General features: G+C 41.4%; 1 protein-coding gene across 4 annotated transcripts in view; it reads left to right on the plus strand.

The window, feature by feature from the left end:
* The first annotated feature begins 4,050 nt into the window (after window positions 1-4,050).
* GUCY1B1 (guanylate cyclase 1 soluble subunit beta 1) overlaps window positions 4,051-13,163 on the plus strand; it is a 75,153-nt gene continuing 66,040 nt past the window's right edge. For 2 of the 4 annotated variants that reach the window (XM_085221988.1, XM_085221987.1), the window contains exon 1: window positions 4,117-4,186. Coding sequence is in view for 1 of the 4 variants with exons in the window: in XM_085221990.1 (XP_085078116.1) it covers window positions 4,184-4,186; window positions 4,475-4,548 (77 nt within the window). In the remaining 3 variants the exon portion in view is untranslated. Of the gene's footprint in view, window positions 4,187-4,474; window positions 4,549-13,163 lie in introns of all 4 variants that reach the window. The other 2 variants (XM_085221990.1, XM_085221989.1) reach the window with 2 other exon arrangements.

The raw sequence follows: 13,163 nt of genomic DNA on the forward strand, positions 1-13,163 counted from the left end.
CAAAATACAGTTACAGAGTCCTGAGCTTAGCATTCTCTGTAACTAGCAGATTCATCTGCACAGAAATTTCTCTGTGCTGTACAGTTTGGTACAGGCTGGAGAGCTGCATTGCTTACACACACAAATATTTCCAGTAGTATCAAATAAGACTTGTTATTATTCTGACCTCTTATACTCTTGGGTTTTGGCATACTAACCATGAGTGACTTTTTTCCAAGGTACCTCTCAGATTTTGCTCTCTGAGTATTTCCAGGGAAAGATTCAATTAGACTTCATTCATTTTCTGAGTCTGAGTGCTTCATTCTGAAAATATTGTTCTAATCAAACTGCAGAAACGTATGCAGAGCATATCCTATCAGAAACCTGAGAAGCTATAAGTGCCTAGTGTTACAAACATTTTAAAAGCATGTTTTAATTCATATTTCCTGCAAGCTTCGTCTGAACAAAACTTGAAACATTCCATCCTGCTGTTTCTTGAGATGTCCTACATCTATTTAAGATGCTTAGAAATAATTCTCATACTCAAAAATAAACCAACCCTGAAAGACTAGATGTATGTGATAAATTAAAAAAAAAATATATATATATATATATATATATATGCACACACATAATTGTTAAATTTTAACAGCAGCGTTTCAAGAAAACAAGATGACTGCAGATCTTGCTGTCTGATCACTGCAATATTATTTTCTTAGGAAAATTCTATTCTACTTACATAAATACCCAGAGACTGGTAGCAATCCCATATGGGTGTTCCTGGAATGACAAATGTGGAAGAATTGTACTATTGACTAATACGGTTCTAAACAAAATAATTTCCTTCTCTTCATTTACAAATGGGAAGAACTCCTAGGAGCAAATTTCCTTTTGTCCCACAGGGAGAACTATTGCTGGACTGGAGAATGGCCATTCTGAAAGCCAGATTCCATATAAATATGTTATTCTGTAGGATGTTCATCTTGCTGTTTCTGACCTCTTCCTATGCATAGCTCTGTAAAATACAGTGTCCCCTAGACCGAAACAGGGCATCAACTGCAGATCAAATTCACCTTCCTATGTCACTTTTAAATATACCCCTGGCTACATTATCAGCTAGGAGAAAATTGCTGTGAAATTCCTTTTTGTTTCTCGAACGTTTATGAAAAAGTCAAAACATTCTCATGTCTATTTCAGCCTTAGTTCCCACAAGCGTCCTGATAAGATGCTTAAGGATACATATTAACCTATAGGAATCATAGAGGCTAAGCTTGGAAAAGACTTCTGAGATCATCGAATCCAACCTTCAACCCATCACTACCATGACCACTAAAACGTGTCTCTAAGTGCTACAGGTTTCTTGTGCTTCAATCTCAGTGAGATAAATATAACTTAGGGACATTTCTTAGAAACTGATTTGGGAAGGTATTTTACAACATGCTTATGTCCATATCTGCTCTAAAGAAAAGCCGACAAATCTCCATAATGCTACTGATATAAAAATGTGAATCTTTTAGTATTACGTCTAGAAACAGTTCTGTTATTATGTGAACTCTTTTACTAGCTCATCAGCTGAGGAGCTGAATCCTGTTCACATTTACATTGTGTGATTGTGTTGTAATTTCTTAGGCAAGAAGCTGTAAATGGCTCATGGAATAAATGAGAATTGGGTCCTCTGAATTTAACTGTGATACAGCTAAAGTAAAAGATATATGGGGGAAAAAAAAAAAAAACACTGATTTTATTTCATTCTGGCAAGCCCTGATATGGTTTCAGAGAATTGTTGGAATTTTTTTCCTAATTGCTGGTGTCAGAGGAAGTGCAATTAGTGTGGAGTGGTGTTTTCTTTCTCCCTGAACTACTGTGCAAAAACAAACCATGCAAACTCACAGAAAGTGACAAAACATCGAAGTGCACGGAGCATTGAGCCTGAGGCCAGATCTACTTTCCTGTGAAACCCTGTAACAGGAAAATTCAGACCTCTTCATATACAGTTTACTTCCCCCATTACTTTGTTTTGCACTCTCTGCAGAAATAGGAACAAGTGCAGAGGCAAAATCAGTATTTCCAGCTGAAAGCCATCAGAATTAAGGGAAATTTCTCTTGAACCTTGGCAGGGGGACCCACTTTCAAACCCCACCCATCCTATAACCTAGCAGCTACTGTAACTGCTGCCATTTTTTATGTCTGTTCATTGTTCTGCAAAAGCAGTGAAAGGGGAGTTTTGGCTTCCTGGAACAGCAGTAATTTTTGTGGCTATTTGCCATATAACATACAAGGACTATGTTGCTTTCAAAGCTGTGCTTCAGTTTATCAGAAGTCAGCTTGGCGTGAACTAAAATGAACTTTGAAGCTTTTTCTGAAATAAAAGCTTGGATTTTACACTTATGGAATCTGCAAGATGTGGGCCACAGAATGCTTTAGAGGCCTTTTTACACCTTAAATAAAAATCTGGTGAATCAGGTATAAGACTTTTTTTTTTTTTTTTTTAATTTCCCAATCTCATTTGCACGAGTTCTTTGGCAATCCTTTTCTGTAAAGGGAAACAATAGAGTCTTCGGTCACTCAGCAGCAACTGATACTGAAGCACAAATAGAAGATGGGAGATACTCAGTGGTTCTGGAACCTATTGTACACCTAGACTCTTCAGCTTAAAGATGAATACTTCTGAGTAAAAATAATTAACATTGCTGAAGGAATCTTCAAAAAAAAAAAAAAAATTCATATTTCTGCACGATGCAAGTACGTTATGAAAATCCCAAATGTAAATTCTCAGATCATTATGATTTGAAACAGATAAAGGGAATGCACCACAATTCAGCTTGTTGTCAGTGAGGTAAGTCCATTTCACTAACTGAAATCCAGCAATACTATATAAAGGGTTTTCTAATTCAAAATTACTAATTTGACAGCATAAACTTTAAGAGCAAAATCTGAATTAAAAAATGCAGCTTATTAAAATGCTGTGGCTTACAGTGGATATATATTAACACAAACTACATTGAACTGAGCATAAAAGTTCTGGTCCAGCTTTGGCTCTCCCAAAGCTATTGTCTCAGCAACCATCCTTTCATACATAATAAAAGGATCCCACGTTACTTTTTACTTTCCTGGATCTCAACGATTCCCAGATAAAGTCAGCATGTCACATCAGTTAAAAATGCGTATAGCACTTGAAAGGTGCTGCAGCTTTTTCTCCTACAGTCACAGACTGCATCTCTTCTGGCTGTCTAGTGGCCAATACAGAAAACTCATGTTAAGTGTGCAAGGCTTCAACGGGACCTAAAGGGGAGAAGCTGCCTTCTGGGATCTGTCGTGGAGAGCTCTTTCTAGAAGGCTCTTCATGCCAGCATTCCATTGCACGCATGGCACAGGTGTGGCTGGTACCACAGCCTCCTGCTCTTGAATACCACAAAGCAGGTAGGCAGCAAGGCAGAGTGCACAGGTAGGAATGAGGCTGCATGCTACAGTAACGGCAACCTTTAGGGAAGTGCATCTTGCACAGCCCAGATCTGACCTGTTTGATAAGCACAACACGTGTGTCCTAATGCCTACCAACTGGACTTTGAAAATGCAGCCCAGTATTAACTTGTCCAGCGTGTAGTGCATCTGTTGGCTTAAAGCCTGTCATCCCCTAGGTGAAACCAAACGCTGCCCGAAGACTCAGCACCTAGCCTTGACTCGGCAGGCACCTGGAATGGAAAACGACCCTACTCAGCAAATCACTTGATTGAATTTTTTAATTCAGCACCTTCCAAACTTTTAAAAACGGACTGCTGTTTTGGACAATGAAATTAATCGCAGTCGGGAAAAAAAAAAAAAAAAAAAAAAAGAGAGAGAAGGATGCATATTTCGCAGGCACAGCGGTAGCAGCAGTCAGGCAGCGCTCCGCTCACACAAGCCTTCCCTGTCAGGGATGGCGGCGGGGCGGCCGCCAGCTGGAGGCGACCGTCACCGCGGGGCAGCCGCTGCGTAACTCGCAGTGACGGGCAATGCCGACCCTCGCGCCCCCGGCCCCCGCCCCGCCGCCACGTCCCGCCTCTGTCTCCGATTGGAGGACAGCACGGCGGCCGCGCTCGCCATTGGCTGCTAGAGTGACGGCCGCGCTCCCCATTGGCTGCCGGAGGGTGCCAGTCGGGCCCGCTGCAGGGGAGGCGGCGAGGCGGTCAGGACCCCTCTTCTGCTCGGCGGCGGCGGCGGCATCATGGTGAGCTCTGCGGGCCGTCCTCCCTCCCGGGAGCCGGGCGCCGGCAGAGGGTAGCCGGGCCGGGCCTGACCTGGCTCGTGGCGGGGAGAGGCTGGAGCAGATGTGGGGGTTGAAGCGGGAGGGCGGCCGGGCCCCGGGCGGTTTGGGTTCGGGGCGGGGGTGGCACGTTGGAGGGCCGCTCCGCTCCGCGGTGAGGGGCGCTGGGCTCCGGGGCCGGGGTCTGGGCTCCGTCCGGTGTCTGGGCTCCGTCCGGTGTCTGACCGCCCCGCCGCCTCGCCCTGCCCGCAGTACGGCTTCGTCAATCACGCCCTGGAGCTGCTCGTCATCCGGAACTACGGGCCCGCGGTCTGGGAGGACATCAAGTAAGTCTGCCTGTTTGCTTGCCTGCCTTCTGTGGGACCTGCTTTCTTGGGTCCGACCCGTGAGGAATGGCAACGAATGTCCTCGTTTTTAACTAATGAGAAATTATGGGATTGGGATTTCCTGCATCTTCATGCTGAGACTGTTGCTTGTGCTGCTCGTTTAGTGACCGTGAATACAGTAGCACTGATGCATAGCCACGAGTATAAGATATACATTTTAAAAGGACAAATACTTACACTAATGCAGTGTACATAGTTAGATGAAGCAGCTTAATGTGTCTCTTGATATTGTATGTTTTAAGGGAGAAGTTGATTATCTAACTTGGAGAAGGCAGCCTTCTTTCAGTTGGACGTCTTCTACGCTGTTCTATCCAGTTTATTGTGGGCCTGTGTTAATATTGTCAGTGCAGCTGTCTTGTTGATCTGACACAATTTTTGGGTGCCCTCGAGTGGGAGGTTTTGGTGACCATGATGGTTGGCTTTTTTTCACGAGTCCATTCATTGAAATGGATTAATCTTATCAGAGCATGACAAAATGTTGGATGGAAGCTGCCTTTGGAGGTCGTCCAGCCCACACTCTGTTCCAGCCAACACCATTACCTGTATCAGGGTTTAGCTATCATTTTTTTTTCAAGCTATGTCTTTGAAATCATCAGAGATGGAGCACCCACAGTTCTGGTTCAGCAGGTGGCCACTGTTCCATCCCAGGGATCCAAGACTGTTAATCTATAAACTATACTTTGCAAATGTAGTTCTGTGGATTGCATGGATGTCTTTGCACATCCTACTTCTCATTTTTGCACATACCTACTGCAGTACTGAAGATCACCTAAAGCCAACGTCAGCACTACTCATGTAATGTTTTGGAAGAATGTAATGACAAGGTATAAAATGTTTGACTAACTGTCAGTTGTGTAAGTTCAGGAAACTGTTGGGACATGCTGCTGTCTTTCAGCTGGGAAGCCTCGTCTTCTGGTGTTCAAGAGGCAGGCTCTGCTATTAACTCACAGAGAAGATGGCTTTCTAGAATGAACAGTATTGTAACAAGGCACAAACAGAGGAGTAGAAAATGATCTATGAGAAAGAGGCAGTGTTTACACAACAGCTGCCCTAGCTGCTTATGCAAAATATGTTTGCAACTGGGTTTGTATTCACTATCACTTGCTTTGAGTGTTAGTTTTTTGTACAGTTTAGAAACCAGCAAGCAAACTGCTATATATCCTACTGGAACAAATTATACCGGTTGTGCTGTTTTAGAAGATGGTATGGAGGTCCTCTTCTAGGCATTAAGTACCTTTTAGTTTAGGTGTCTCAAGTTGTTGTCAGTAGGACATATGCATGTAGTCTGTCTTTTCCCTCTTGTTTGTTTAAATGAATACAAGATTTTCCCACAGGCTCCTAAATCTAAATGTACTCTGTATTAGATGGCCAAACTGTAACACTTTCAGATATATTGTCAAGAATAGAAATGAAAACTTGAATATCATATTAAGAAGCACATTAAAAGGCTTCATCACAACAGTGTAAAATAAATCAGTATTTTTCCTGTGTAAACGATCTGGAAGATTGTTTTAGGGAAATGAAATGGGATGATCTCTCAACTGGAGTCTCCATCATTTTTCTGTTACTGTGGTAGAAGACCACACCAAACAAGTAGCCTGTGAGTACAGAATAACTCGGCAGAAGCTGAAAGCTCCGTTTTTTGCAAACACAAAACGCTTAGAGGTAAAATCATTTTTTAAGTTGATTTTAGAAAGGAACATCTGAATGGAAACTTGAACATTGGCAAAACGTGCATGTGCTCTTTGCCTTAGTATGGGATGCAGAAAACAAGAAATAGTAGTATTTTCCTGTTGTTCAGTGCTTAGTGTGGAATCAAGGCATCCTCCTGCCTTTGCCTTTTTTGGGTCAGCCTGGCGTAGTGCTGTCCACACATGCTCTTAAATGCTAACACTCAAGTTCTGGGGAGCCAGCTGGGTAGTAAAGTGTTGGCATGAGTTCAGTGAATGGTAGTGAGCACTGTGGAGAGCAAAAGGCAACCACTTGTAACCTTCAAAACCTTATGCGTTGTCAGCTACCACGCATCTGGGCTTGTTCACTCATCAGAATTTGCTATAACTGTCCTGTTATGGTTAAAACAGTGGAACATGGGGAGCTGGGTAATTATCATGGCGTAGTTCTCTTGGTATAATGTAAGCAGAAATCTCCTCTCCTCAAATTGAGTTGGGGTTTAGTTGGAGTGGCAGAAAAACTGTTCAATTTAGGGTAGCCAAGTAAACGACATAGCTGTCATTTTCTTTTAAACTGTACTGACATGGTGGCATGTAAAGGCTGTGAAAGCTGTGTTTTGGCCATAGAAGTGCTGAGTACCTTGAAAGAGCAGTGCCTGTCTCAAACTGGGCATCCAAAATTCATGAAACCTTTTGAATTAGTTTTAGCATTACGTATAATTATTCTCTGCTCTGAGGCAGTGCCATCCATTTAAAATAGAAATTATGTAAATGGCCTCACTAGCCAGTTGGACAGCTAATTAATGCTCTTCCATTATTATAGGGATCCATTCCACAGAAAGGCTTATTAGAAAGGAATAAATCCAAAGCTGGAGTTTAAAACTACATTTCATAACCCAGACTGAATTACATATTGACCAACCGATACTGACCAAAATAAAAAATTGAATAGTTGTATGCTATCTAAGCAAGCTAGAATCTGTCCTCAAACCGAAAGAATCAGTTGCCTTAAGGGAAGGAAGCAGGTTGTGTGCTCTCAAAGACAGGTTGCATCCTGTAGCCTCAGTGAGAAGCAGAGAAATGTGGTAAAGGTTCAAACTTCATGGAATCATGGAGTGGCCTGGGTTGAAAAGGACCTCAAAGATCAAATAATTTCAACCTGCCTGCCATTGGTAGGGTCGCCAACCAGCCGCCCAGGCTGCCCAGAGCCACATCCAGCCTGGCCTTGAATGCCTCCAGGGATGGGGCATCCACAGCCTCCTTGGGCAACCTGTTCCAGTGCCTCACCACACTCTGGGTGAGCTTCACTCATGTTGCTCTGAACCTTACTTAAGTATCACGTACAGTTGGAGTGTTAGATAGCAGATAGCCCTTCCATTTATTTTTGGTGGTGTTTCTCAGCAAGGGTTGATTTGCAAGAGAAGCTTGCTGCTGAACTCCTTTTAGACATCTTAAGTGTAGATTTGGATGTGCCTACGACTTAATGTTTGTTGTTGTTTTATCTTCTTAATGCCTTTGGGATTTTTCCATCTAGTTGTTCGGTTTCCTATTCCTTTCTTATGCACTCCTCATTCAAGAACTGTAGAAATCCAGGTTCCTTTCATGCAGGTTATGGATATTACCATATAGAGATGTCTAACTATATTTCACAGTGTTGGTAATGACTTCCTTGTCAATCTTCTCTCCTGCGTTGTTGAGCTGCTGTGAGCTGGCTCTGCGTTCGCCTTTCTTAGCCCACAACGAATTTATTACAAAGAATTTCTGCTTTGCTTTAGCCAAAATTAGTGATTCTGTCATGCTCAAAGATGTTACAGGCACGCTGTCTTTAGTACCTTTTAGAAGAGAAATCTTCGCAATGGTTTTATACGTGGAAGTCTATGTTTTTTCTGGGCTGTGTAGGACCCACTTATAATTAATCGCAGTGGTCTGTGAAAAGCTTTGAAAGTTCATTATTTCCTGCATCTGGAGCACTGTGCACCTCTATGCAGTGCTAAAGGTGGAGTGTTCCAGTCAGTCAATCTCGTAATAATTGAAAGAAAACCAACAGATTGAGTATAAATAGAGCTCAGAAATATGCTTTGGAAAGCCATTAGTATTGAAAGGACAATAGATTAATTCTTTCCATCCATTACACCTCTTAACAGTGTTTATCCAGAAATCAGCTTTAAGTAGTAACATTTACTGTTTATGTTCCTAAGTCTTTATCTCATAGCATTCCAAAGTTCTAAACAATTATTATGAAGTCTTCTTGTAGCAGATGTTGAATAGGTGATTCTCCGTGGGCCTGGAGGCTATGATTCGCAGCATTTGTAGAGTCAGGGCAGTGCATTTGCTGCTCCCTCAGCTCCCCACAGCAGAGGGGTCTGGATGGATGTCAGGATTTTTGGCTGTGCGGATGCCAAGCTCTATAATTAATCTGGGAAAGGCCTGGTTAGAAAGAAATATTGCCATACTATGGAATGTGGTGTAAGTATGCAGGCGGTATCTCTTTAGGTACTTTGCACTTTTCCCAGAACGCTGAATTACTTTTAGATCTGTCAGGACACCAGGTGTTACAAATGTATTACTCACTCTTACAAATGAAACTTTTAAAAGAAATGACATTGTAAATACCATTCCTTTTAGTCCACTTATGTAAAAGGAAGCAAAATGGTTCTAGCTTTGTGTTTTTCATAATATTTTTAGTATTTGTATTAGTAACAAAAAACTCGCACATTTGTTATCTGTATCTTCTAGGATTATCTTGTTTTGAAAACCTACATTAAACATTCTCATTTCCAGCCTGTAAAACTGGGAAATAGCTCAGAGCTCTGAAGTCTATAAATATACCTATTTACTTTACCCAGGACGTCATTTTCCTGGACAGATTCCCATTTTTTTTTTTTCCCCTAATCTTGTAACTTAATATAATTTATGTTTTTCCCAGTTGGCTGTTTAAAATATCTCTAGACCGTGCATAACATCCACAAGTCTACTTTTTTTTAATTGAGAAGAGAGGGAATATTGAATCAATATTTTAAGTTCTTGAAGCAAAGCATCTTTGTGAAACACATGGATAAGGGTAGGCATTTTGAAAACACAAACCCCGTGTTAAGTAATGCAGTGGGTGGTGATCGTGTAATCTTAACGTAAAAGAGATGCAAAGGTGATGATTCTGGTTTCACCAATTCCGTCTTTGACACATATAAGTCTGTTTAATAATGTTTCTCTTGGAATGGAGTTAAGCTCAACAAACTCCTATCAGTGAGATCAGAATCGCGCTAGGTTTCTAAGTGCAGAAGTGTTATTTTGTCATTAAGATTGTTTTGACTGGGCTCTTCAAATTAATGAGCACTTTTTCCATCCTTGGTATGCCAAGAATAGTTAAGCACAATGGTGGCAGAAGTCCCAGAAGAAACAATGCCTATCATGGAAGAAGTCCTAGAGGTGGTCTTTGTAGTGGCTGTTGTGATGTGTTGAAGGTGACACACCCAGAGCAGAGTTTTGGTAGGAAGAGTTCCAGTTACAATTCTGATTTCTCAAAGTGATGCCAAAGCTTTCTAAGTGGCAGTATAGCTGTCAGGGAGCTTGTGTACTTTCAGGATACCAAGTATTCTGCCTTGTCTCAAATCATCACTTTTTCTTGTTTGTAGCCATTTTATCAATATTTACTGTGTGCAAAATTGTATGATGAAAGAGTTCTTATGTAAAAAAAAAAAAAAAAAAAAAAAAAAGTTTGCTACTGTCGTTATTTTAAGTTCCAGCTTTACAACTAACTTCAGAGATAGAACAGCAAATTGCATGAATTGTAAAGTTCTGGAAGCAGCAACCTTCTGCATGGTAATGATAGATTCAAAGTACTTTTAATTGCTACATTCTGACAGCAGAACTACATTAAAATCCACTTTGTGGAAGTGTACGTAAGTAAAAGGTGTGCCTGGGACCAAGCTGAGATAGCATCTTGTCCTACTCAGTTGCCTGTTAGATCTCTCAAGACAGCAGGAGAGCCCTAAAACAACTAAAAACAAAGTATTTGCTGTGTTTCCAGGAACTTAAAGATCACCATTAATAGCAAGTCTTTTCCTATGCATTCAAACTAGGAATATCTGTAATAAGAGAAAAGGGTTTTTTTGCCAGACTATGTCTTTTTGAGGTTTTTTTTAGTGTGAAGACCAAAGGTGAAAGAAAAATGTGTGCAACCTGGGGTTTAACAATTTGTAGTGCAAGATCTGTTCTCATTTTAAGAACAGCTTTTGTCTGAATATTTGTTAGCAGTTAGCATCTCATTCATCTCTGTGAATTATTAACGTTACCTTTGAAGATTAGTAGTGGTTTTTCAAGTACTAAACTAGGTTCACAATGGAAAAGACTTTCAAAGGGCCGATTGTACACATGTAGCATTGACTGTACCACTGTTCTGTGCTGATAGAGCAGCAATTTGGGGCTGTTAGCATGACTGATAGAGGAAAGGCTGCTTCAGGACTGGATCCTGCTTTGATCAGCTCTGTAAGAATTTTCTGTGGATTTGAATGATGTCAAAGTCAAATCTGTACGTAAGAAATGCCCTCAAATAACTGTGTTATTTTCTGTGGTGCGTCGGTTAAGATTGTTTTTCCCCAAGTTTTCCACAGATTAACCTGGGTAATGTAAACCTTCTGGAGGAAAACACATTTTAGGAAAGTCTAGGCTGGAGTCTTCGTTTCCCACAGTTGGGATAGCTCTGTGTAATCATTCAAAATTAGTCCAGAGTGAATAAAAGGGCTGCCAGAGCACAGCTGGTAGGACAGGCATAATGTGGGATGTGAGTTTTGAACCATGAAATAGCGTATCTGGTGTGCTAACAACAGAAGTCAGTTCAGGTAGGAGCATCAGACTGCTGGGATTTCTTATGTTTTTGAGCGTATACTTACTGGGTAGCAAAGCACACTCTTCTTTTGCCTCTAGAAATGGAAATGAGACGTTAATTGTAAATCATGTTCTACTTTACATAGAAATTATTTTGAAAGAAAGGACATGTGAAAGTTAAAAGCTTGCTCCTGTAGTCCTGCTGCCTCGTTAAAGAATTAGTAAGAGCAGGAATTGGGAATTTGCCAGGACTTGTTGCTTTTGGCTCACTTCCAGTCAGGCCCTTAAGAAATTTACCACGTTATTGCTGCTAATACTTCTGTGATCTAACACAACAGCCTGCAGAGACTGTCTGGTAGAAACACAGAAACAACTGAGAGTAAATACTGCAGCAAAATGTTTCAAGGGAGGTGCCATGATTTTTCATAAGGATGTGGATTATGAAGTTTTCTATGAAATATAACTAAGCAAATGTGAATTCTGTACATTGAGGGAGGCCATTTCATATTCCTGTTCTAATCCCTGCTCGTGAATCATTTGTCAGGCAGGAGAAGAGCTGTTCAGATGAGAACAGTTGCAGCCTTCTGGTATTTTAAGGTTCACACACACTCCTTGTTCCACATAGGCAGGTTTGTTATCATACATGATACTCATAGGTTGTGAAGTAAAAAGAGCTGTATCTCGCTGGAGGAGTGATAGTTGGTGGACAACCAACCACAGTGACTTAACCATGATAACATACTGTCAGCTTTGTGATCGTATTTCTTCATACCACTCTTGCCTTAGAAGCAGCTCCTTGGTGTGAAGCAGGCAGACAGGCCTGATAGACCAGGTAGGTCTTTTTTTTTTTTTCTCAGCCAATTGGGGGAGAAAACTGCAGTCGTAGGTAAACCATCTGGTAGTTGCCCAGTTACCTAAATGAATGTTTGAATGGCTTTGTCCTGTTTCCTAGACTGCTAGCATTCACATCATGTTTACCCTCTCTGGTGCTGATAGCTGTGATGCTCTGCTGCTTAACAGGGTTATTAGAGGATCTGCAATTTTGCTGAAGAACAAATGCCTCTGTAAAAATGAGTGCTGTCATGTTGGATTGGCCATTGGTGATAAATGTACAGCAGCGTTTCTTTATCATGTGAAGCCTGAAGTATAATCAAATATTTCTAGAGAAAGACTTCATGAAGTTCTTGTGGCTGTCAGATTGCCAAGGGAAGCAGAAAGGCTTCAGAAATCCAGTTGACTGCACTGGGGACAGGGGACAAGGCTTCAGCTGATGTCAGTGAAGTGCCTGTTCTAGATGCACAGCAGTTTTTGTGAACTGGTGAGGGAGCAGGCACAGTAATCCATCTAGCAAAAAAAAAACCCCAACAACCCAGTAAAACAAATACCTGGGTGAAATAAACATCATCTCATCCTCTACCTAAATGATTGGCATGTACTGGCACAGCAAGGCTGAGAAATATGGAGGAGTCATCTTGGGAGGGAAAGAAGTTGTTGATAATAGTATTTTTTTTATTTTTTATTTTTTTTTTTAGAAAAAGCTTTTTGTCCTTTGACAGGTTTACATCATGCATTCTCACTGGATTTGCCATAAGTGCAGGACAAACTGAGATGTTGTCTTTTCTTTGTCCCTGCAGTTTTGAGGGGAGTAGTCCTCTGCTGGAACGAGTATTTGATTTGTCACATTCTCTAGAAATAAGAAGATTCCTGAAAGAAGAATGGGAAATGCATCATTAAGGCTGTAGAAAAGATTGCCACTGACTGAAGTGAGGCATCTAGAGAAAACCAGAAAAAAACAAAGTAGTTGAAATAGTCTAAATGGGGTAGAGGTTGAAATAAACAGTGGTGCCTCTGAAATATGGTAGCTTAGGGAAACTACAGGTATTGAAGACAAATTTCGACAAAATACACTGAAAATAAAATCATAGAATGGTCTGGGTTGAAAAGAACCACAGTGCTCATCCAGTTCCAACCCCCTGCTGTGTGCAGGTCGCCAACCAGCAGCCCAGGCTGCCCAGAGCCACATCCAGCCTGGCCTTGAATGCCTCCAGGGATGGGGCATCC

This window comes from Meleagris gallopavo, chromosome 4 (assembly GCF_905368555.1).
Source record: "Meleagris gallopavo chromosome 4, MGAL_WU_HG_1.1, whole genome shotgun sequence".
In the NCBI taxonomy this organism is placed as follows: Eukaryota; Metazoa; Chordata; class Aves; order Galliformes; family Phasianidae; genus Meleagris; species Meleagris gallopavo.